This window comes from Monodelphis domestica, chromosome 3 (genome assembly GCF_027887165.1).
Source record: "Monodelphis domestica isolate mMonDom1 chromosome 3, mMonDom1.pri, whole genome shotgun sequence".
Classification (NCBI taxonomy): domain Eukaryota; kingdom Metazoa; phylum Chordata; class Mammalia; order Didelphimorphia; family Didelphidae; genus Monodelphis; species Monodelphis domestica.
The window spans coordinates 397,307,445-397,331,406 of NC_077229.1; the positions used below are offsets into that span (position 1 = coordinate 397,307,445).

The 23,962-nt window shown below is 36.6% G+C and overlaps 1 protein-coding gene across 1 annotated transcript in view; it reads left to right on the forward strand.

Annotated features, from left to right (window-relative positions):
- The window catches only part of LPCAT1 (lysophosphatidylcholine acyltransferase 1), a 183,485-nt gene extending 160,059 nt beyond the window's left edge, over positions 1-23,426 (forward strand). Inside the window, exons 12-14 of the mRNA XM_001369539.5 lie at positions 6,086-6,184; positions 10,064-10,205; positions 16,998-23,426. Coding sequence (XP_001369576.2) covers positions 6,086-6,184; positions 10,064-10,205; positions 16,998-17,182 — 426 coding nt within the window. The 3' untranslated portion in view covers positions 17,183-23,426. The remainder of the gene's footprint in view (positions 1-6,085; positions 6,185-10,063; positions 10,206-16,997) is intronic.
- The last annotated feature ends 536 nt before the right edge of the window (positions 23,427-23,962 follow it).

Below are 23,962 nucleotides of genomic sequence, written 5' to 3' on the forward strand. Positions count from 1 at the left end.
TTACTTCATAGCCCTACTAAAATATAAAATCATTGTACTTTCAAAACAGTGTTGAGAAAGAGATACATATGGCTTTTTCAGTGAAACTTGTCAAATCTCTAGCAGAGACAAACAGTAGAGGGTGGATGAGAAATCTACCCAGGAGATAAACACATCTCTACGTGAAACTGTCTTCTTCCATTTTTGCTGGAGTGTTGCCAGAAACAAATCAACTGGTTGAGTTTACTTTCATGTTTTGGAAGAATAGAGTGCTGACACTCTATAGGAAAGACCAAGCATATCCCCTTTTCTTGATATTAGAACATTTTAAGGGAGAGAGGTTTGTTTTCTTTTGGGCCTGTTGTGTCCTCCAAGTGTTCAGGTGAGTAGCAATGAGAGAGCAAAGAATAGGTAAAGGGAAGGCTGTTATGTATATGCATTAGTTATGCAAAATGATTTACTTTATTTTGTATTTTAATCTTTACCTTCTGTCCTAGAACCCATACAAATATCAATTCCAAGGCAGAAGAGCAATAAGAGTTAGACAATTGGAGTTAAGTGATTTACCCAGAGTCACACAGTTAGGAAGTGACTGTGACCAGATTTGAATCTAGGTCCTGTTTCTTCTAGGCATAGTTTTTTATCCATTGAGCTACCTAATTGCCCCCCTACTAACCTTTTTGTTGAAAATCTCTCCAAGATGTGTTACACAGATCCTTGCCTTAATGAATAAAATATTACTTTTTCATTCTAGTCCAGGGTCATTTATAAGAATGGATATTTCATTGGATTAAATCTGTAATGACCTAGCACAGTGCCTTACACTTTGGATGTACTTAAATTATTATTTAATTTAGTTAACATCCACCTCTATCAAACATACTCTAAAATTTGGTTTCTTAAATTAATTTCATTTATCCATTCATGTTCTTTACATTTATCTCTCTGGCCTAAAAAACAAATACAATACACTGAGCTGTACAATCTTTAGCAGTGTAACCTGACTACATTTTAACAAAGTAAATGTTTCAGTCAAATATTGAAGTAGCCTTTTGTTGTTTTCAATTTCATTAATAACAAGGATAATTATAGTTTAGAGAAAGGAAGAACATAATACAATGTGAAAGCACTTTGAGATGTTGGGAATTTTTTTCCTTGTCTCTCACCCAGACAATGTTACTTACTTAGATTTTAAGTCAAAACACTAAAATCATCCTTACAGTTTTGGCATTTACAGAGCCATGGAAGGAAAACGAGTAAAAAAAATGTGATATTTTTAATTCTATACCTTGCTGTGCTTTATGTTTTATAAAGCACTTGGAATCCATTGTCTCACTGTTTTCTCAAAATAAGCTTGTGAAGTAGGTAGAACAGCTATTCATTTCATTTCACAAAAAAGTTATTATTTGCTCAAGCCACTAGTAATGTGTAGAGCAAGAATTAAAACCCAAATCTTTTACCTATAAATCCAATGTTCTTTATGCTACATATAGCTGCTAAGGCCCTTAGACATTTTAGCAAGGCTTAATGCAATCACAGAATTTCAGAATTGGCAAAGACTTGCCTGAAACCCCTCTGCATTCTCCCTACAAGACCCGAAATGTAATAAGTACTTAACAAATGCTCTACCTATCCATATATAAGCACATGCACTTACACACACACACATACACACACACACATGTGTTAAATAATATATAGCCCTTTACATATTATACAGCACATTATAGAATATAATTATGCACTCATATAGTATAACATATTTGTTATATATGGTGTTAAATTTTTTATGGATGGACTCAAATATTTTAATTAGTGGTTGCCAGGGATTTAATTTCTTAATCCCAAAATGAATTACTAAAGTAAAATATAATTTATGGCAGTTTATTTAAGGAAGAGAGAAAAGGGGGAGGGGGAGAGAGAGGGAGAGAGGGGGAGAGAGAGAGAGAGAGAGAGAGAGAGAGAGAGAGAGAGAGAGAGAGAGAGAGAGAGAGAGAGCGAGCGAGAGAGCGCGTTCCGGCTTCCTCTGAGCCAGGTAGAAATTCTCAGACCCTAGCCAGGGGAAAGCAGTCTCAAGACAACCGGCCTTTCTCGAAGGTTCACACCTCCAGAAAGGCAGGGAAACTAAGTCAGCCTTTCACTCACCATGGTGACTGTCTAAAAGAAAAGCAGTCTGAGGTCTCCTGCAAGAGCTCCTCCAGGGGTCCAGTTCCATAGCCAAGTGTCTTCACTTCAAGTCTGAGTGTCTGTCTTCCAGTCTCTCTTCCAGTCCAACTCCAAGTGACTCCCTGAACTTTCTCTGTTTCCTCTATTTAAAGACCTCTTTCTCTTGTGTCACCTCCCCTAAATTTTTACATCTACCAATCACAGCAGACACTCCTCTCTAGGACTGCCCATGAAATGTATGAAAAGGTGTTCACACCTTTTTTGTAGTTAGTTCACCCCTTTTTGTGGTTAAAATGGGTAGATCAACTTTAAATACTGAGTTAACACTTTGGGGGTTTAAAATCTAAAAATAGACAGGGGATTACAATTTAATCTTCACAATAAAGGAAGAGCTGAGTACCTTCATTGTTACAATCAGGGGATAGCCAAATCCAATCTTCACAACAGCATATGATGCACATGTACATTTATGTGTGTACGCATGAGCATATTGTATGTTTATGTTAATATACACTGCCTATAACATGGGTGTAATATAATTTGTGCTATATTACACATGTCATTTGTATGGCATGTGTATACATAAGTACATGTAGACCTGAGTGTGTATATTGTTATGTTATATGCACATGTGTAGATAACATTATAGATAACATAAACTAGTTGTGTAATATGTTATGTTATACAACATATAATGTACATGTGTTTCTGCATATACTCGTACTTACATGTATGTTGTGCACACATATTATAAGTGGTCATCCAGACTCTTTTTGACTTTGCTATTGATTGAAGGGAGCCCATTGCCATTTTATAATGCTCTCATTGTTAAGGTTGTTTCTTCTTCTTTCATTCCTCCATTCCTTCATTTCTTTCTTTCTTTCTGCCTGTCTTTTTTTTTTAAGCAGAAATCTACTTCTCTGAAACTTACCTCTATTCTAATACCAATGCATACCAGTAAAACCAATCTAATCTTTCTTCTATGTGATAGCCTTTCAAAAATTTGAAATTAGTTGTATTTCTCTTAATTCTCCTCTTTCCTATAATAGTTATCCTTAATTTCACTTAACTGATTAAATGCAAATTCTTTAGTCTGCATTAAAAACCCTCCATAATTTGCCTTTCACCTACTTTTCCAGCTTTATTTTATATTACTCCCATTTTTGTACCACTTCATTCCAGACAAACTCATCTGCCAGCTGTTCTTTGGCCATTTCATTCCCTCTCTTCCTTCAAGATACAATTTAGTTACCACCTTCCACACAAAGCCTTTCCTGAACACCCCCCTCAACTGCTAGTGTCCTCCCTCCTCAAAGACCTAATATTCATTTTGAATTTATTCTATATATGCTTATACCTCTACACGTCATCTCTATTACAAGGTAAACTCTTCAAGACTAAGAATTATTTCTTCTCTGTATACACAGCCCCTGGTACAGAGGACTGGAATATAGCATGTACTTAATAAATGTTTCAGGACTGAGTGTATTGAATATTCCATCCCCCACTTCTGTCTGTCCCTATGCAATTCTCTTTAACGGTACTGGCTCCCCTTGGCTGTTTTATTAACTTTTCAATGTATATTTATTTATATTTGTTCCAGACACTTGGGTTTTACTGTGAATAGATTCAATTTGATTCAGTAAACATTTATTAAGTACCTACTTCATGCCAGGCATTGTGCTAAGTGCTAGGATACAAATTTAAAAAGAAAAAGATATTCTTTGCCCTCAAGAATTTACAATCAAACCAGGGAAAAATACAAAGGGAAACTGGAAAGAGAAGAAAAGGGGGAGTGAGCAGAGGGCACTTAGCCTAGGAGCATTGCTCTATAGAGTTCAAACTAAATCAAGCTGCCAATGGAAACTGGAGACTGAGTTGGTAAGCCAGATCCTGCCCTCTATTAAGAAAAGCTTTGCTAAATTCTCACGGATTGGGAGCAGCTAGGTGATTTAGTAAATTGAGAGCCAAACCAAGAGACAGGAGGTCTTAGATTCAAATCTGGCTTCAGACACTTCCTAGCTATGTGACCCTGGGCAAGTCACTTATCCTCCATTGCTTAGCCCTTACTGCTCTTCTGCCTTGGAACCAACAAACAGTATTGATATAAAATAGAAGGTAAGGGTTCAAAAAACAGTTTTTAAAATAAATTCTCACGTGTTTATTTGACAAACTTTTATGAGCACTACTTGAATACAAGGCACTTTTAAACATGGTGGTGGTATCAAGATAATTTTAGGGTTGTGACTAAAATCTAGATTTAATTGGTCTCCGGGGAAAATCCCAAATAAAATATTCAAGTCAATCTGGAAATTTATGGTAATTTAATTAATATAGAGGGAAGGAATTTAAGGAGAAGGAGGGAAGAGGATACAGGATTCCTCCTGCCTGGCCTGTGCCAGGGGGAGTTTAAAACTCCCGCCTCTAGGTCTCTGAAGAAGATTAGAGGCTTCTAAGGGGATAAAGTTGGAAAAGTAAAGGAGGAAACTCAGCCAAAAACTCACCACCGAACCAGACAAATAGCTTTTAGCCATGCTAAGATGCCAGAAGGCTCAGCACGCTGCTCTCGGCTAACTCTCCACCACCAGTAAGGTGTGGGAGAGAGCAAAAATCCCAAATATATAGACCTTTCACCCTTTTGTCTCCTCTAATTTTTCACATGTACCAATCATATCAAAGGCTTTTCTCCAGAACTGCCCATACTTTTAGTTCTCATCTTCTTTGATTTGATTATATCTTTAGAGTTACTTAACACTTCTTTGTTAAGTTCACCTTTTGTGAGTTACTTGACCTTTTTGTGATTAATTTAACCTTTATAGTTACTTAACACCTTTTTGTATTAAGATCTTAGCTTAAAGTTCTAGCTTCACTATAAGGTGAGAACTAAGTACCTTCATTGTTCAATCAGGAGATTACAACTTTATCTTCCCCTAAAGTATGATCTAAGTAGGGTGGAGTAATTTAGAGTTCCCAAGACATTCCTGATTTTGTTAAACTAAGTATCTTCATTGTTACAAACAGGAAATAGCTAAATCCAATCTTCACGGTGGGGAGAGATTATTCGGGGAAAGGATGACAAATATAGAGCTGAAAAAGATCTTAGAAGGATCTAGGAACCCCCTTTTTCAAATGGGGACCCCAAAACCCAGAAATGTATCACTCTCTTAGGGTCAGTTTTTCTATTTCACCATGGTGCCTCTTGAATCTTTGTACATGTTGTGTTTAGAAGCCTTTGTGAGAGGGTCAGCTAGGTAGCACGGTAGATAGAGCACCAGACCCTGAGTCAGAACAACTTGGGTTCCAGTCTGGCCTCGGGCACTTCTTGCTATGTGACCCTAAGCAAGTCACTTAATTTGGTTTGCCTAGTTTTTGCCCTCCTCCCAGAGTTGTTCCTAGAAGAGAAAGTAAAGGTGTTTTTTTTTAATAGAAGAAAAAGATGTGATTGTGCCATGACTAATTCAAAAATTTTAATTGATTACAATTTTTTTAAAAAACATTTTGGGCCAAATATATTATATCATTAGTATAGGGAGCTCCCACTGAGGAAACTTCTACCAATGCAGGATAGCTGCTATCGCTAATAGATAGTATTAAGAGAATTGCCTAGGATAGGAGGTTACTAGGGGAAGGGGAGGGAAGAATCACTAAAATGTTAAGGGACTTGCCCAGGGTCATATTGCCAGTATATGCCAGTAGTTTGAGTTAAACAACAACCTTTGGAATTGGGAGATCATCAAATCTCGAGCTAGTCCAATATGGTTATGTCTCAACAACAATAATTTAAAAGATCTGTATGTTTGCATGTATATACACATGTATATGTATGGGCTATTTTCCACTAATAACCAATTAATGTTTTTAAGTTTTAATACTGTTGATCATTTCTTAAATTCTGACAGAGGTGATAAAACATTAATCTAATGGTTGCTTTCCTTTACAGGATGAAAGTGGTAAAATTGACCTACGAGAATATGTAATTGCTTTATCTGTAGTATGTAGACCATCCAAGACTTTGGAAACAATTCAGCTGGCTTTTAAGGCAAGTGGTATCATTTTTATGTGAATTGACAGTGTATTAAAAGTGAATCATTTTTGACATTTTTCTTTCTTACCTAGAGTAAAGCTACATAACCTCAAGTTTCAGAAAATTATGTTAATATTTAATTAATTGCCATGGAACCATAAAATTGTCTTCTTTGTCAATTATAAAGGAAAGTAACAAAACATCTTCTTCAGTGGTTTAAAGTTAGAGTGTCTAAGACAGATAAATTAAATCCCCTCCCTCCTTAAACAGAAGGAAGTTGCAAGGATGGTAGTAATTATTCATAACTCTGTTATAAAGGGGATGTTACTGTCACCTTTTCTATAGGTTAGCAAACTGGAACAGAGAGAATGAATAAGTTCCCATAGTTGTTATATTCTCTAAATCTTCTGAATATTTAATAAATTGACTTTCTCTAGTGTTTACAATAAGTCAATATTAATATCTTGCTTTTATATCACTTTGATTTCTCCCTATATTCTTCTACTTCCCTCCTTCCAGACAGCCATCCCATATAACAAAGAAAAAAATAAGTTTGAAAAATACAGAGAAGACAAAAAAAATTAACAAAACTGATCATCTCATTAAAAATATTAAAATACATGCAACTCCACATTCATGAACATCCCCCTTCTGCAAAGAAACAGGGAATGGTATCTTCTCTTATAGTCTTCTTTGGCAGATGAGCTGCTGGACCTAGAGCCATGATTTTTTGTTGTTATTAAGTTATTTCTAACTCTCTGTGATCTCATTTGTAGTATTCTTGTCAAAGATATTAGGGTGGTTTGCCATTTCCTTCTTCAGCTCATTTTACAGATGAAAAAACTGAATCAAATAAGGATAAATGACTTCCCTGGGTCATACAGCTAGCAAGTGTCTGAGGTCAGATTTGAACTCAGGAAGAGGAGTCTTCCTAACTTTGGTCTCAGCACTCTATCCCCTGTTTCACCTAGCTGCCCAGAGTCATGAATACTTGAGTTCAAATTTAGTCTCAAAGCATTTACTAAATTTCTGTATGCCTCAACTTCCTCAACTGTCAAATGGGGATAATAAGAGCAGCACCTACTTCATAGGATTGTTGTGAGGATCAAATGAGATATTTGTAAGAAGCACTTAGCATAGTATCTGACACATAGAAGGTACTATATAAATGCTTATTTTCTTCCTAAAAGTTCCTTTTATAATTTTACAACATTTACTTTTCAGTCATTTGGGGGGTGTTCTTTCCATTTACTCTGTGATTGTGACTCTGTACATCATTTTCTTGCCTCTCCTTACCTTCTATCTTAAGATTAGTTCCAAGGCAGAAGAATGGCAAGTGTTATTTGGGCATTTGGAGTTATATGACTTGCCCATGATCAGTTAGGAAGTGTCTGAGGTCATATTTGAACCCAGACCCTTAGGACCCCAAGCCTAGCTTTCTAAACACTGAACCACTTCCCAGGCCTTTTTTTATGTATTTTTTACATATTGGATTAACCTACTTTAAGAGGCTTTGAAAATAAACACAGAAAGCAGTGGCTCAGTTCCACCAAATAATAACTAATATAATAACAACTCACAATTAAGATTTTAAGTTTTGCAAAGCATCTTCCTCACAAAAGTCCTGTGGAATAGGTAGTGCCAAATTTTGTCATCTCCATTTTATGGAAGAAATTATTCTTAATATAAAAGCTTAAGACTGTACCCTTGCCCTTCATCTTGTTAAACCATTGATTAGCCTTATAAATCCTTTGTCTCTTGGTCAGGCTATGTCCAAAATAACATGAAATGTAGGGCAATGATTTATCTGGTGTACAGATGGATTCCAGTTAGGGTACGTGATGAATCCACTTGAAGTGGCTACATTATTTGAATCTGCACTGCAGATTTCCATTCAACTGGAATAAAGGATCATTTTTTTAGATAATGATAACCTCAAATAATGTAAATGTGAATACAAGCAATCACTGCAGAAGATTGATTATTCACACTAATGAGGATCTAGCTTTAACACAAATTGTGAATGAGTCACTGAGGGTCTGGTAAGTGCTTGATATATTCTCAGAAGCATAAGCTGTAGCTCCCTGTCTTCTTGAAGTTACATTCAATCAGGCAACCAAAATTCATTAAGAACTTTTTATATGTTAGGCACTTCGCTGAGAGCTGACATATAAAGTCAAGAAAGGCAATAACAGTGTCTATCCTCAAAAAGCTCACAATCCAATGAGCACAACAATATATAAACAGCCATGTATATACAAAATATATGCAGGATAAATCAGAAATAATTTTGGAGGGAAGGTATTGGCATTAAGGAGGACCTGGAAAAGATTCTTGAAAAGATGGAATTTATTTGAACCAGATGACAGAGATAAAGAGAAAGAGCATTGTAGGCATGGAGGACAGTTAGCACCAAGGCATGGGAGTTGAGGAGATGGAAGGTCTTCTGAGGGAAACAACAAGGAAGTCATTGTCCCCAGATCACAAAGTATGTAAAGGGGAGTAAAATATAAGATTGGAAAGACAAGAAGGGAACACCTTATGAAGGGCTTTAAAACCAGAGGATTGATTATCCAATCCCAAAAGTAATAGAGAGCCGCTGAAGTTTATTGAAAGGCTAAATTTCTTGCCAATAAATAGGGAATCTGCCTAAGATATGGAAAATCTATCCAACTGACCATGGTTTCAGATACATGGTGGCAGGTCTAGGTCATGGGTATTAGCCAACAGCATCTTGAATATATCTAGGCAGGGGATTCTCAGAGCATGAAGTGAGTGGCATGAGCAGGTGGGCTTAGTGAATTCCCTCTTTCATTTTATTTTCACTAGCACTTTCTTGATTGTTCTAAGCAACAACTGTCTTCAAAGCCATTACTTTCCAGCCAGCCCCACCAAGTTCTCTTCACAATCCTGGCCACTTTGCAAACCAAGAACTTATCTCCAGAAGAGCTGCTGCATGTGCCTACAATATATATTTTAAGATCCAAATCCTTGCAAAAGAGAATCTAGGGTTGTAGTTTGTGGTCCCATAAGGACATTTTCTAAAGGTCATTTTGTTCCTGTCTTTCCTTCCCTTTATTTCTTCCATCTTGTACAAAAATCTAACTTCTTAACTCAGACAAACCACTGGATAGAGAATGGGGACCATGTAGATGTCATGAGTTCATGAGTTGAGTTCCCAGGAGACCTTTGAGCCATGTAACCCTGGCTACATATCTGGGTGTCATCTATGATAGAAAGCCACTGGAGGAGTTTGATAAAGAAAGATAGGAACTTGAATATGAATATAAACATTATTTAGCATTTCGGAGGGAATGGGTGAAGAAATTTAACCCAGACCTCCATAGCATCAACCATCAATGCATTTGACTGAGGCTAATGATACGAACCTGGGAACTGAATTGGCTGTTCTTTAATTCTTTAATTTAATTTAATTTAATTTAATTTAATGTGCACAGTTTTGACATATTTGATCTCATAATTGTTTTTGTTTTGGTCTGGACATTTATCTGCCTTGGCTCCAGAGAGACAGAGGGATAGGGAGGTTACTAGGAGAGAGAGGGGGAAAGAGATAAATGTATAAAATAAGTAATATGAGACTATTTAGTAAATACTATAGGCAGACAGTAAATATTCATTGAACAGTAAAGATTGAAATGAGGGGATTATACTTATGTATAGTCTGAAACTATCAGGCAAGGCTTTATAGAGCAGATGCAACTGGATTTGGGCCATGAGAGAGAGAGAGAGAGAGAGAGAGAGAGAGAGAGAGAGAGAGAGAGAGAGAGAGAGAGAGAGACAGGGAGAGAGGGAGAGAGAGAGAGAGAGAGAGAGAATGAATTTAAGCAGGAAGGGAAGGGCATAAATGAATGAGGTTGTATTGTGCCTTTTCAGATGTACGAATCCCAGGAAGATGGAAGCATAAAAGCAGAGGACTTGGCTTGTATTCTGAAGACTGCCATAGGTGTTGCAGAGCTTAATGTAACTGAACTTTTTAGAGCTATAGATGAAGAAGAAAAAGAGAAGATCACATTTGGTAAGTTCCAAAGTAATTTTTTTAATTAACATTTATTTTTTATATATGTAATATGTAACATTCTTTTTTATCCCCTTCCTCCAACCCCTCCCCAAGAAGACAGGTAACACAATATAAGTTGTATATGGTAATATGTTCAAAAGTATTTTTGGAGTTCTAGGCAATCCTAGAGAGTCTACGTTACAAATTGCCTATTGTTGAAAATATCCAACAAATGTAGAAAAAGGAAATGAGAATTATGCTCCCTCCCCTAAAAGGTCATTTTAATCCTTGTCTTTATATCTCCTTTTTTCAACCTTCACAGGATTGCTAAAGTAGGGGATTTCCAGACCTTATTGTAAACTGGTCCTCTTGAGTTCTTTCCATCTCCTTTCTGCATCCTTTATCTTTGAGAAACAACCTGAAATTTCTTCCATTTCCTCATACACAAACTAGTGTGAAACTTAGTATTTGAGTCATCGTTTGTTGCTTCTGAAATTATTGAAGTCTTCGGAGTAGTTGACTGAGGTCATGTATTAGAAGATTTCAAGGATCTTTGAGGTCTGACCACTCTTGTTTGCATACTTCTGTTTGACATTTTTCCTTCTGTTGTTAGCTTCCTCCATGTTTTGGGAGAACTACACTAGCATCTAGGGAAATTTTTTTTTAATTTCTGTCATGGTTCTCAAAATGATACCCATAATTCATGTACCACTTATGATATCCAATATGCAAGAAAACTTATTTACCTGATACTATCTAGCTTGACTTTTTTTAAAATTGTCAACTTTAAATTTTCTGTGCTGATAAAGATTAAACAGCAATAAAACAGTTAAATAATCAAAAAGCCATTTATATTTAAAACTTAAATGGACCTTCTTAACTATACTTTGTTATATAATAAAATTAACACGCTGTTCTTCCTAACTGTAACAATTAATGGTCCAGGCAAAAGTGACCCCAGATTATTCTAGGCAGCAGAAATTGCCCAGTTTAAGATTTTTAGGGTTATTTATTATAGATTGTTCACAAAGCAGACAATCAAGATTTGGTGTCATATTTTACATGGAGGAAACCAGAAGAACATAGAATTGTAGAAACTCGCCCAAGGTTGATAATGGAAAAGTAGAAATTAAACCCTAAACTTTCTAATTCTTAATGTTGTCATTTTTTAATGTCACAAAATAATGATATCATTATAAGAATCCATGGAAATTATTAATTTGAGATAATGCTGTATTTAGATTAGGTAGTCAGAGATTTCAACAGGGAACCAGGATCTTCACTATTATTTACTAGAAGATTTCTTATCACTAAAGAAAATTAAACAGTTGACATTTTCCATGAAATATGTCTGAAATGATTTCTTTCAGTCTTTCTATTGTATATGTTAAAATTGATAGTATCCTAATTTTAACACAGGCTAATTTTAACAGGCTATCGAACTAAAGCTTCCAGGAACAAATAAATTCCAAGACAAATGACCAAAGTATTTTTGTTTTCCCAGAAAACTGATTCAGCTGATCTTTTAAAAAGAGAGTTCTATTGTGAAATATTCTAAAAAATTTAACATTGTGTTTTTTCCTAGTTAAATGTTAAAAAAAATTAACATTTCCTAAAATTTTGAGTTCCAAATTCTCTTCCTCCCTCTCCTCCCTGCTCACTGAGAAGGCAAGAAGTTTTATAATGTTTTTATGAAATGTTTCTAAGCAAAAACTGTTTCATTATTTTCCACAAGGTGTCACTGGTTATAAGCCATTTCAGCAGTTAAAAAATTATATTGATGTTTTTAACTCCTTTGGTACTAGCTTTGGGGAAGATATCTTATACATAGTAGAAGCCAACCAATATATATACACAGACCCGGATTGAGTTCATAAGAGTTCTCTTTTCTAGTTATGCTCTGTTCTAGCCTGTGGCCAATTAACTAAAGAACAAAAACATATTGGGCATCATGAATTCAATCAGACTGTAAGTTTAATCCCCATGTTGAGTAGTTGTAGTTAATTTCTTGTAACATTTCTTTTTGGTTTGAGGCCCCAAGAAATTGGCCACCCTTTATGTCCTTCCCACTCTAGCCATCTTCTGCTTCTGACCAGATTTTCTGTCCTCATGACCTAGAATATATCAGAACTCACCTTACTGTTGTTCATGAAGCAATAAAACTGCCTTTTTATTTACTACTGGCAACAACAGGATAAACACAAATGGCTAATTCAGTTCAACAAATATTAATTTCCTACTTCATACAAAATACTATGTTTGACACTGAGGATGTCGTTGTTCAGTCATGTCCAATCTATGTGATCCTATAGACTTTGTCTACGGGGTTTTCTTGGCAAAGATGCTGGAGTGGTTTGCCATCTCCTTCTCCACTGTGCCCCCATTTTACAGAGGAAGAACTGAGGCAAATACAGGTTAAGTGACTTGCCCAGAGTCACATACAGCTAGTAAATGTTTGAAGCCAGATTTGAATTCAGACCTTCCTGATTCCATGCCTGGTACTCTATGTACTGCTCCATCTACCTACCTCTGACTCTGAGGATACAGAAATAAAATAAGATACATATTTTGTAATCAAGAAGCTCATGTGTACTTATGATAATGGAATTAGACAAATAAGAAATAAGCTATGCTGCCATTTCATTTCCTGACTCTGTGACTTTGAACTGTGTCCCCCATTCCTGTAATAATCTACTGCCTCTACCTTTAAGCTTCCCTGGTTTCCTTCAAAATTTAGTTCAACTCCCATTTTCTGCAGGAGACTTTTCCATTACACTGAAAAGGAATAATGTAAAATAAGTCTTAGACAGGTAGACTGGAGACATCATTGACCACTTTAAATGCCAGGTTGAGGCATTTGTATATTATCCTAGAGGCAATAGGAAGTGCCTGAATATTTTTGAGCACGTAAGTGACCCAATTCCATTTGTGTCTCTACAAGGTTAACTTGACAACTCTATGGGAAATGGACTCAAGACAAAAATGTCAATTTGGAGGCTATGACAGTAGTCCAGAGCAGAGGCAGGGACAACCTATATTAAGATAGTAGCTGTGAGAGTGGCAACCAAAGAACAGATCTGAAAGTTACTTTGGGGGCAGTGGTGTCAAACTCAAATAGAAATGGGACCCACTGAGTCTTACATGAGGATCTCTGTGGACTACATACTGACCTAGAAAATCACATATTAACATTACCTATGTCCTATTATGTTTTCTTAATTTTGTTACATATTTCCAGATTATATTTTATTTTTATTTTTATTTTTTTTAAACCTTGACCTTCTATCTTGGAATCAATACTGGGTATTGGTTCCAAGGCAGAAGAGTGGTAAGGGCTAGGCAATGGGGGTAAAGGAGCTTGCCCAGGGTCACACAGCTGGGAAATGTCTGAGGCCAGATTTGAACCTAGGACCTCCTGGAGTCTGTGAGCCTGGCTCTCCATCCACTGAGAGCTACAGTACAGCTGCCCCCCAGATTACATTTTAATATGATTCCTACAGTACTCAGGAGTGAGTCCCATGTTTGATACCTCTGCTGTGGAGGATATGATAGCCCACTGAGTAGGGCAGTATAGTATGGGGAGAATGAATTCTGGGATGACTTCCTACTTGAGAAGCAGAGTCATGCAGAAAGTGGCTTTTCACTCAAGAAATTTGAAGGCTACGTGAGTAGGGGATAGAGGAGATAAAAGAATGAATGATTGGGAAACGATTAAAGATGGGAAAGTATGAGAGCAAGAAGTGCACAGTGGGGCAACCTTCTGGAGGAAATAGAAGGAGACAGAATCAAGGGCACAAGTTGAGTGGTTGACCTTTTTTGAGCTGCCTCTTCCTCAGAGACTAGAGCAAAGGTAGAAGAGGGCAGATAAAAATGTGGAAAAGGTTTGAGATGGGGGAAATGAGGGATCTCATGACAGATGGACTTAATTTTCTCAGGAAAATAAGAGGTGAAATTATCTGTGCAAAAACAGGTGGAGGGAGCATTGAGGATGGGGAAGGTTTGGAACAGCTGCTACTTGCCATTTTATATTCTTGGTATGACATTTTATTAGGGTAAATATCCAAATTGGTTATACCCATAAAAGAAAAGGAAATAGCTCAGCCATAGTCAGGGATTGATTATATTCTCCAGAAAACAGTTAATACTGTTACATGCAACATAATAAAGTCACTAATGAGCACTACCAATTACTATAAGCAGTTTGATCACATTATGCTACTTTTAATGGACTTTCTTTCCAGAGGAAACCAAGATAATAAATACTTCAGTGGCTAACATTTTCAAGATAAGTTAACCAAATATAGACTGGGGTACTTAATTATTATGAATAGGGCTATGATGGAGCTATTTTTTTTACATTGAATATATTGCAAGAGAAAGAGGCATGTGAGCAAATACCAGTATCTTCCAGGGTTTTGTTTCCTATACTTTGAAAAGCTTCCTCTTTGAAAATTTGAATTTTGAAAATACTTCCTCTTTGACCCTACTTGGCTACTTTTGCCACTACTTGAGCCACAGTTGAGTAGAGTTATCTGATCTTGATCCATGATTTATCCCTTTTGCCTTGCTCATGACCCCATAAATTGAGACTCTCTCTCCTACACTCTCTTTAGCTATCCTCATGTCATGGCACGGGTTCAGCAAAAGTATCAGGCATAGGGGATAGGACTAGTATCATTTCTGAATACTCAGCTTAACTGTGACTCCATGAACAGTGAGAAATGGAAGGACCACAGGTATTGTATCTATTGACCCAAGTGCATCAAATGTAGTATCTTTGCAGAGCTATTACACTCATTTTGGGAGAATTTCTTTGGTGAACAAAATGTCCATCTTATATGTACAACATGAAGCCCATCTATCTGGTGCAAAATTCCTTCTGTCCAAAAGATAACTTTTAGCCTTTAATCACAGAAATTCTGACTTTGCTTTCAGTTTTTTCTTTTGGGTTCTTTCTGGTGATCACAATTCAAAAGTCATTTATAACCATGAAATTGTAGACACAGAGAATTTACACAAATATATAATATTATTTTTAAAGAAAGAATAATCCAGAAATAGTATGATAACAAATTTAACTTAGTTACTCAAGTGAACTGAGAAGTGTTTTACTTTTTAAAAAATTCAGGGATCTGCCAATGTATTTTGCCAAAATGTTATAATAATTTTAACATTCAAAAACCACTTATTAAACATCTTCTCTATGCCAGAGCACTGGGCAACGAACTGATTGTACAAAGACAAAAAAGAAAGTCACTGCACTTGACAAGTTTACATTCTGTTGAGCAAAAATGATAGCTATACAGAAAATTCAATACAAATTATGTACAAAGTAATTTGGGAGATGGATTTTAGCAACTGGGCAATCGGGTGAGGCCTCCTTTGAGAGCAGACTTCTGAGCTGAGCATAAAAAGAAGCCAAAAATTCTCTGATGTGGAGGTGAGGGATAAGAAACAGACTGGAATAACAGGCATATGGGAGATGAGATGTTAAAGATGAGAGACAGTGAGTGGGTGTGGCTATATGTGAAGGAGAACAACATACAGAGAGCCAGGAAAGGCTGCGGTCAGATTAGCAAAGACTACCAGCCAAAGAGAAGACCTTGTTTTTTATTGTTAAGGCTAGAGGGAGGCATTAGGCATTTTTGAGTAGGGGAGCAGTCAGAGCTGTCAATTTGGGAGCTGTGTTGTTGGGAAATTTTGTGGGAAGAGATGCTAAATGCAATTAGGAGGCTGCTGAAGTAGGCATGAGAGGAAGAGAGTCAGAAAAAAGAGAGAGAGAAAGAGACAAACATGGGAGGTGTTGTGGGGAGCTGACTTTCATTTATATCCCCAGTGCTGTTCACATAGCTCCTTTTAAAAAAAAAAAAAGCTTTTATGTTCTGTCTTAGAATCAATACTTATGCTGGTTCCAAAGCAGAAGAGAGGTAATGACTAGGCTATTGGGGTTAAGTGACTTGCCTAGAGTCATACAGCTAAGAAGTGTTTGAGGTCAGATTTGAATCCAGGACTGACTCTTTCCACTGAGCCACTTATTTGCCTCAAAATAGGTGCTCTATAAATATATGTTAAAAGAAACAACACTTGCATCTAATGGGTTTTGAGAGGTAGGTGAGAGCTGCTCTCTAAGGCTACAAATCCTAATGACTAGGAGGGTAATGGTCCCTTCAACAGGAGGGGGGGAAAGGGTTTGGGGCAGGGGCAGATAATTCTGTTTGGACATGTTAAATTTAAGATCCCAAAGGCCAGTGCATTTGGTGACTTGCTCATACAGCATAATTGTGTCCTGGGTGGTGGATAAGTATCCCTTGGTGAGGAGGAATCTCAAACATTTTTCCTCCCTGGCCCCTTGAAAAACCACAGCAGCATCCACACCCAGAGAAAGAACTGTGGGAGTAGAAACCAGAAGAAAAACAACTGCTTGATCACATGGGTCGATGGGGTTATGATTGGGGATGTAGACTCTAAACGATCACCCTAGTGCAAATATCAATAATATGGAAATAGGTCTTAATCAATGACACATGTAAAACCCAGTGGAATTATGTGTTGGCTATGGGGGGGAGGGCATAGGAGGAGGAGAAGGGAAGAACATGATTCATATAATCATGGAAAAATACCCCAAATTAATTAATTAATTAAATAGACTTTCAAAAAAAAAAGGAAAAAGAAAAACCACAGCAGCCACCGGCTTATAGGAAGGGTCTATGTACTATATAGGAACATAGACATAGTGACACATTCTTGTAGCCTTAAAACGTTGCCTTCCACCTGGAGTCTGTGTAACACAAAATGTCTCTTTTTTTCTAGCTGACTTCAGCAGGTTTGCAGAAGTGTACCCAGACTTTGCAGAAGAATATTTATATCCAGACCAAGCAAGTTTTGAAAGCTGTGTTCAGACACCCTCTGCTCCCACTCCAAATGGTTTCTGTACTGACTTCAGCCCCGACAATATTGAAGATGAGAGGAATCCCTTTCAGAAGAAATTGAACTAATACTGAAGGCATCATCTCCTTCTCCTGGTGAGGAGGAGAAACCCTTACCTAGGTTCCATGATCATTCCAATACACATGAAAATAGAGACTCCCTGTTATTTGTGTGAGAATTTCTCATTTTTCTTTATCTCCCATGCAATGTAAATTTATTCTCTTCAAACTTATCTGGAAAGATTTGGGTTTGAGTTTTTTGTTGTTGTTTCTTTGTAAAAAGTCTGTGAGCACCAAGACTGTGAATGTGCTACCTTCCTTGTCCTGTATGTGTATTCGAAAAGAAGCCACACAGTTATTTATATTCCATTGTTTAATTTCATGTACAAAGTGTCTTAGGGAGTGTGCACGTATAAAGAATACTGTAGCAGCTGTGGTCTTAAGTGCACTTTGGTGATCAGTGTATTTCTGTGTTTGAGGGCAGTCAAATTCAGACCGTCTTCAGTACCAAATTTAACAAATTATGCAAAGGTGGTGGTTTAGTTTTGGGAGGGTACACAGTGGTCTAAAAATCTGGTTTTTAATTTTCATTCAGACTTTGCAAACAGTCCCTTATGTTGTCGATTCCATGGTAGTACAAAAAGTTAGCCACCTCTGACCCCAAGACACTCTTTGTCTACACTTGAAAATTTTAATTTGTTACAAGTGTGTGTTTGGGGGAGCAATTCTAAAGATGTGCCACCTTCCAAATACAGAATGTGGAGGGGGCATTTTCTGTTTTCTATGTCTGTCTAAATCTGTGTGGGAGCTTGTAAATGTTTTTATACTCTTCATTTAGATACTTCAGGAAACATTCAACACTTTTATGAAAGGGAGACTTGTTTTTCTACATTCCCTCCTTCCCCCACCCCATAACAGTGTATGAGGAATATTTAATTATAGTTCTGTATTTTTTTAATATTATATGTACTAAGCCCTTGGTTTTGGCTCTGTGTTATTCCAAGTAGACTTCTCCTGAGGCAAGCTATCCTAGCCACTTGGAGTCTAGTCACCCCAAAAGGTACTCTTAACAGTCTAGCCCCTAACCCAAAATAGCTTATCTGTTTCCACTAATTGTGTGTTAGGATTCCTACTTGGTGTTTTTCCCCCTTATTAATTACTTTAGGGTTTTATTTTAAATTGGTTTAATTCAGTGTAGATTAATCCAATCAAAGTATTTGTATACTGCTGAAAACTCTAAAAGATAAAAAAATGGAAGACAACTTCTTTCTTAATGAAAGGAGTTCAGCAGATTACAGGATATTGTATTATTTTACTTAGTTTGAAAAACTACAATATGTTTGGAGTAGAAAAATAAATATCCTCACAAACTTTTTTCTACCAAATTGGTTTGGCTCCCCCTCCATATTTAATTATCCTTTATGCAAATAGATATCTCTTGAGCTAGGGGCTAGGTGAGGGTAGAGGAAAAGTGAACTAGGAATATTTTTCTTTATGTTCAATCTTCCAAGAAAGAGAAATCTGTATAAGGTCAGAACATAGCTTGCCCTGTAAAAGAACAGAATACATATAAGTAGCAAGAAGGGTCTGGAGCTTGCTTTTCAGGCACTAGTGCAGCCTTACGCATTTGCCATATTAACTGTCCCTGTTCTAAAATGTTGACTCCTAAGTGTCACCTGGTTAAACTGATGTGGAAAATCCTTCATATCAGGAGGGGGAAACAGTCTTACTGGGATATGTGTATAGAAATATTTATATATATTTTAATTGTTCTCTTTGTGTCAGAGAGATAAAATACAAAAGTGATGCTTCCAGGAAGTTTGGAGGACAGAATAATTTGGTTTTCCCTTTGATCCTATTTGTGGTACGTGATTTGCATTCTTTTGTGGCCAGAATTAAGCAGAAATTCATTCTTGATGCCCAGTAAATGGTTACATGCTCTAACATGTTTCCTCAAGCATATAAGTGCTTCTGGGCTTATGTGAAATAATGTAGTTATTTTCATTTATAAACAACTGGATTTTGTATTTTAGGCATCTCCTCACAAAATGAATGTCATAGCCAGGAAAAAATAACAAAAGTCTCATTTTCACTAAGGATGTTTAAGTTAGGTGTGTTTTTTTTTTCCCCTACCAGAGGAAATTTTGAGTACTTTAAAATTTTCAGTCCTATTTAGATAAGTCAAATTCTTTCCTGAATTTTGCTAATTTGTGTACAAGAATGTAGATTTCTATTTTTTATTCAGATCAAGGGTGAAATAAGTCTATTAGAGTGAATTTCAGAGCCTCATAGGACCTAGTGGACACAAAACAACTCAAATGTGGACTTAGTAGCTAAAAGTTACTAGTATGTATTTTGTAAAGGATAGAATGAATACATATTCATTGTGTCCTTTTAAAGAGAGAAAGATCCAATGTTCAAATATGATATTTTAAAAACAGTAAATGGAAGAAATTAATAGAACTCAGATCCTGAGGGGAAGGGACCAAAAAAAAAAAGCCCAATTCTGAAGTTGCCTCAATTCTTTCAGGTCTGTATATGAAGTGATTTTTGTATGATATGCCACTGGGCATTTTCAGAAAAAAAAATCTCTGATCCACAGACTTGTAGTGAATGTTTGTACCTCCTGATTCTCTGTTTTTCTTATGTAATAACTCTAACTAGTTCATGTGCATTCAGAACTGTGAATGTAGATAATCTTATGGTAAATAACTCTTTTTGTCAGGTGGGGGAGAAAGGAGAGCTTTAATACTTTTTATGCTACCATGGTTTTGAAAACCAGGATTAGCAGGCATGAGACAGTTGGTCAGGCCTGTGAATGTATATGTTGGGAGGGTGGGGAATAAATGGGGATAGTCACATCCATTTTGTCATTGTCTTTCACAAAAATAATTTTGAATTTTAAATGTTGAAAAAATAAAATGTAAAAATCTTATATACTCAAGCATATATTTTGTTACATGTTGTCTTTTATTGTAAAGACCAAACTAGATGTTTCATATATTTTGGAGGACAAATTTAACCAAAGTTAATATTTATAGTAGTACTTTTCTAGGTAAAAAGCATTTTACTAAAAGAAAAATATGGTTTAGATCTCACGAAGGAAAAAGAATCCCATAGAAAAATTCTATTTAGGACCCTTTTTTAAAACTACTGTGTATGGAGGCTATTTTGAGAGTCCAAGTTGTGGTTCCTGTTTGTCCACCTCTTGTACCATGTTAGTGCTTTGTTTACATTAAACAATCTAATCAGGGTAGTGCATAATTCCTATATCCAGTGCCCCTTATAAAATTGTAAATGTAGAAGAAATAAGAATACTTTAATCTTCCTCCAGAATGTCTTCTAATAACTGTAGCCATACATGTGCTGGCTTTTAATAATATGCCATTATCATTAGTAATGTAACACTATAATTTTTTCTGGGATATTGACTGAGGCTCTGGGTTTAACTTTTTGTAACTCTTTATTTCTCTCCAGGTTCATCACAAAGATCTCTAGTTTAATCATAGATAAATGATTTTTAAAACTAAAACAGTCTGCTCTGCTCCCATCTCTCTTTCTGGAGGGCATGAACTAACTACCTCCTGAGTACCAAAGGGAGATGAGCACCCTATAGCCTACACCTCTTAACCTCATATTTCCTCTACCAGTAAGATCAATGCCTGGCTCACTGAAGGAAGGGGTGTTCAGGTCCTCACAGCAAGGTGCTGTCCATCTGGGCTGATCCTCTAGGAAAACTCAGTATTCCCCTTGCAGGAAGCACAGGCTTTTCAGCCCCACAGTAATGAAGCTGTTGGATAGCCGTGTTGTCCAAGTGAAGCTGTGGTGGCTTCCCCTTCCTCCACCCATGGTCCTTGATTTTTGCTGTATCTGTGCTGAAAAGGTGAGTGGCATACTTCCTTCCTCCCCTGCATCCCCCACTCCTTTAAAAGTACACAAAAGCACTAAACTCTCTTGGGACTGACTTCTTGCTCTACAACCAGGAAGTAGAAACAGATGAGTCTGATCTCAAATAAGAGTTGCCATTTCCCCTGAAATGGTTTGGATTTACTTTTATTTTGTAATATTCTTAATATGAAGCTACCTTTGAAACAAGACTCCTGAAGATCATATAATGCACTGCTCCTGACACTTGGGTCACATTTGAAAGTAATAGCTGATGTAGATATTTCTACCGAGGCAGCACGGCATAGTAGAGAAGAGCTCCAGTCTCAAAGCCAACAAAGATCTGGCTTAAATTGCTGTCTCTGACCTAGCAATGCCCTGGCTGACTGTGTGACCATTGACAAGTCACTTAACCTGACAGTGCTATAGGCCACCCAATAATACTATAAATTGTAGAAAAGTATAAGTTGTATCTTTATTGGTAGAGGGAGTCTCCTCATCCAGGAGTCCCCTTTATCAATGAAATTGTATATCCTGTCCCCATCCCTTCCTGAAGCAGTGATGTTCTTTCAGCTTATTAAAATTGAAAACGTTTTCCTTTCCCTTCATTTATGCTAGATAATTCATCCTGTCAGAGACAAGATGTGGGGTTCCCCCACCCATTCCAGTTTTCTTCCTAAGAAAGATCATCTTTGTTAAAAGAAAAGAACACAGCCACCCAACACAGACGATCCTTACACTGAGTACCATTACAAAGAAGGGTTCTATACAGCAAAACTGAATTGTGCTACCAGTACAGTATAGATATTATTTAAGCTAATTCCATATTTTATAAAGAATAATTCTTCATTACAAATATTCTCTAGCTACACCTATGTAATAGTCATGCTTTAAAATGAAAGTCCTTAATGGTTTACTGTCTGCTCCACAGGCATCGATGGAGAGTGTTAAATTAAGCCATAGCTGAACCCTTTGTAGTTTTCTTGACATCAAGTATGTAAGCTTGTCAAAGGCAGAAACTGTTTCCTTTTTCTCTTTGTACCCCAAGTGCCAAGTGCCATGTATTGGGCACTTAATAAATGTTTATTAATTGACTGACCAAGCAGTGGTTGCCCTTCACTTCCCCTCATCCCTTTCCAACTCAAACATTTCCATTCTATGTTCTCTTTCTCTCCACATCCCCTCCCAAAAAGAACCCAGTCACTTAGACAAAGATGCCGCTCAGAATGATCTTTGTGTTAATAGTGGAGAAAGGCCAAGAGTTTTGTACATGGCACCAGCCTTTGACTAATGTCTCCTGGATCTCAAGCATTTTTCGAATATGCTAATTCACTAGAGGGGGTGACACTAAAGCCCCTCTCTTCAAGATACTCTAGACTAAGAATGTAATTTATGACAACACATTTTTTTTATTTTTCTGAAACCCTTACCTTCCATCTTGGAATCAGTACTATGTATTAGTTCCAAGGCAGAAGAGTAGCAAAGGCTAGACATTGGGGGTGAAGTGACTTGCCCAGGGTCACACAGCTAGGACATGTCTGAGGTAAAATTTGAACCTAGGACCTCCCATCTTTAGGCCTGACTCTCAGTCCACTGAGCCATCCAGCTGCCCCCAACAACACATTTTAAAAAAACATCCCTTTAAAATAATTCAGTGGACTTACCGAGTTCAATGTGGTGATAGATATGTACAGCGTACCATCATTTTGAAGCTCTTTTTCTCCTTAATGTCTTCTACCATGACAAAGATGAAACTCCTTGGCACAGATCCATCTCCCAAATATCATCCATGTGTTCTAGGTATATAAATACACTGACCTTGCACTAAATTAAATCATATTTCATAGCCTAAAAGGGGGAAACACTAGCATATTTTATGGTGAGAGTTTGACCATGTGTTAATTCTTCACCTCCCTCTCTCTCACCTCAATGATAGCTTTGGGGACTAAAAAAACCCTTAGTTTCATGGTTTATATTAACTTTTATGGAAAAAAGCACATCCATTGAGAATTTTGACTATTTTGTATATTTTCTCAAGTTTTTAAATAGGCTGAGTCTAACTATCTCACATGATTTAGTAATATTCAGTAAACAATTTCTTAAAGGAAAATACCTCAATTTGAGAACTTTTTCTTGTTAATTGTTAAGTAGAATTATGTCTTGTTTTGATATCAACTGTAAAATACTATGGTTTGCCCTGAGCCAAACAACAATGCAATTCCATCATTTCAAATCATGCTTTGAGAAGGATGCTGACTTCCTTAAAGGTAATAAATGTGTGTCAGTATTTGTTATTCCACAGAGCCCTTTGAAAGTCTTAACGTGCACTATGGAATCACTGCTCATTCTGAAAAACAACTTTTTCTTGTGACTGGCTTGTTATAAGTTGACTTTTCAGTGTAAAGCCAAATAAAAAGGTAGCTATTAAGCAATTGGTTTACGTTTGTTTTGTGAACTGGTTTGGAGTTAATAACAGCATTGATTTTTTTTTAAAGAAAGAAAGAAAAAACAGCTTCAAGGTCTCCCTATTTAAAAGGGGAGAGGGGTTCCTACTATAAATAAAATATAAATGTTTAAGACCTGAATTGAAAGTAGCATTAGTGCATCAAAATATTTCTGTCATGACATATGAATGTGATTTTCAAATATGAAGAAAAAAATTGATGTATATGTAAGAATATAATGATAATACCTCACATTTATGTAGCCACAATCTAGAAAAAAGGGAGTTCTTTTACACATGAGAAAGGGCCACCATTTTCTCCCAGACACGTTTTGTACATACTGGATTATCAGTTTGAGGCACCTAAATGATTTCAGAAAGCCTAGAACTAAAGAGTTCTGGAAATAAAAAATGAACTTTTCTCCAAAGAGGGCACTCTGGTTAGAGGGGCAGAATGAGAAAACCATATCTGAGAAGATGATCCTTAGAATGGTTTGGGAAGATTGTCAGAGCTAAAAAAG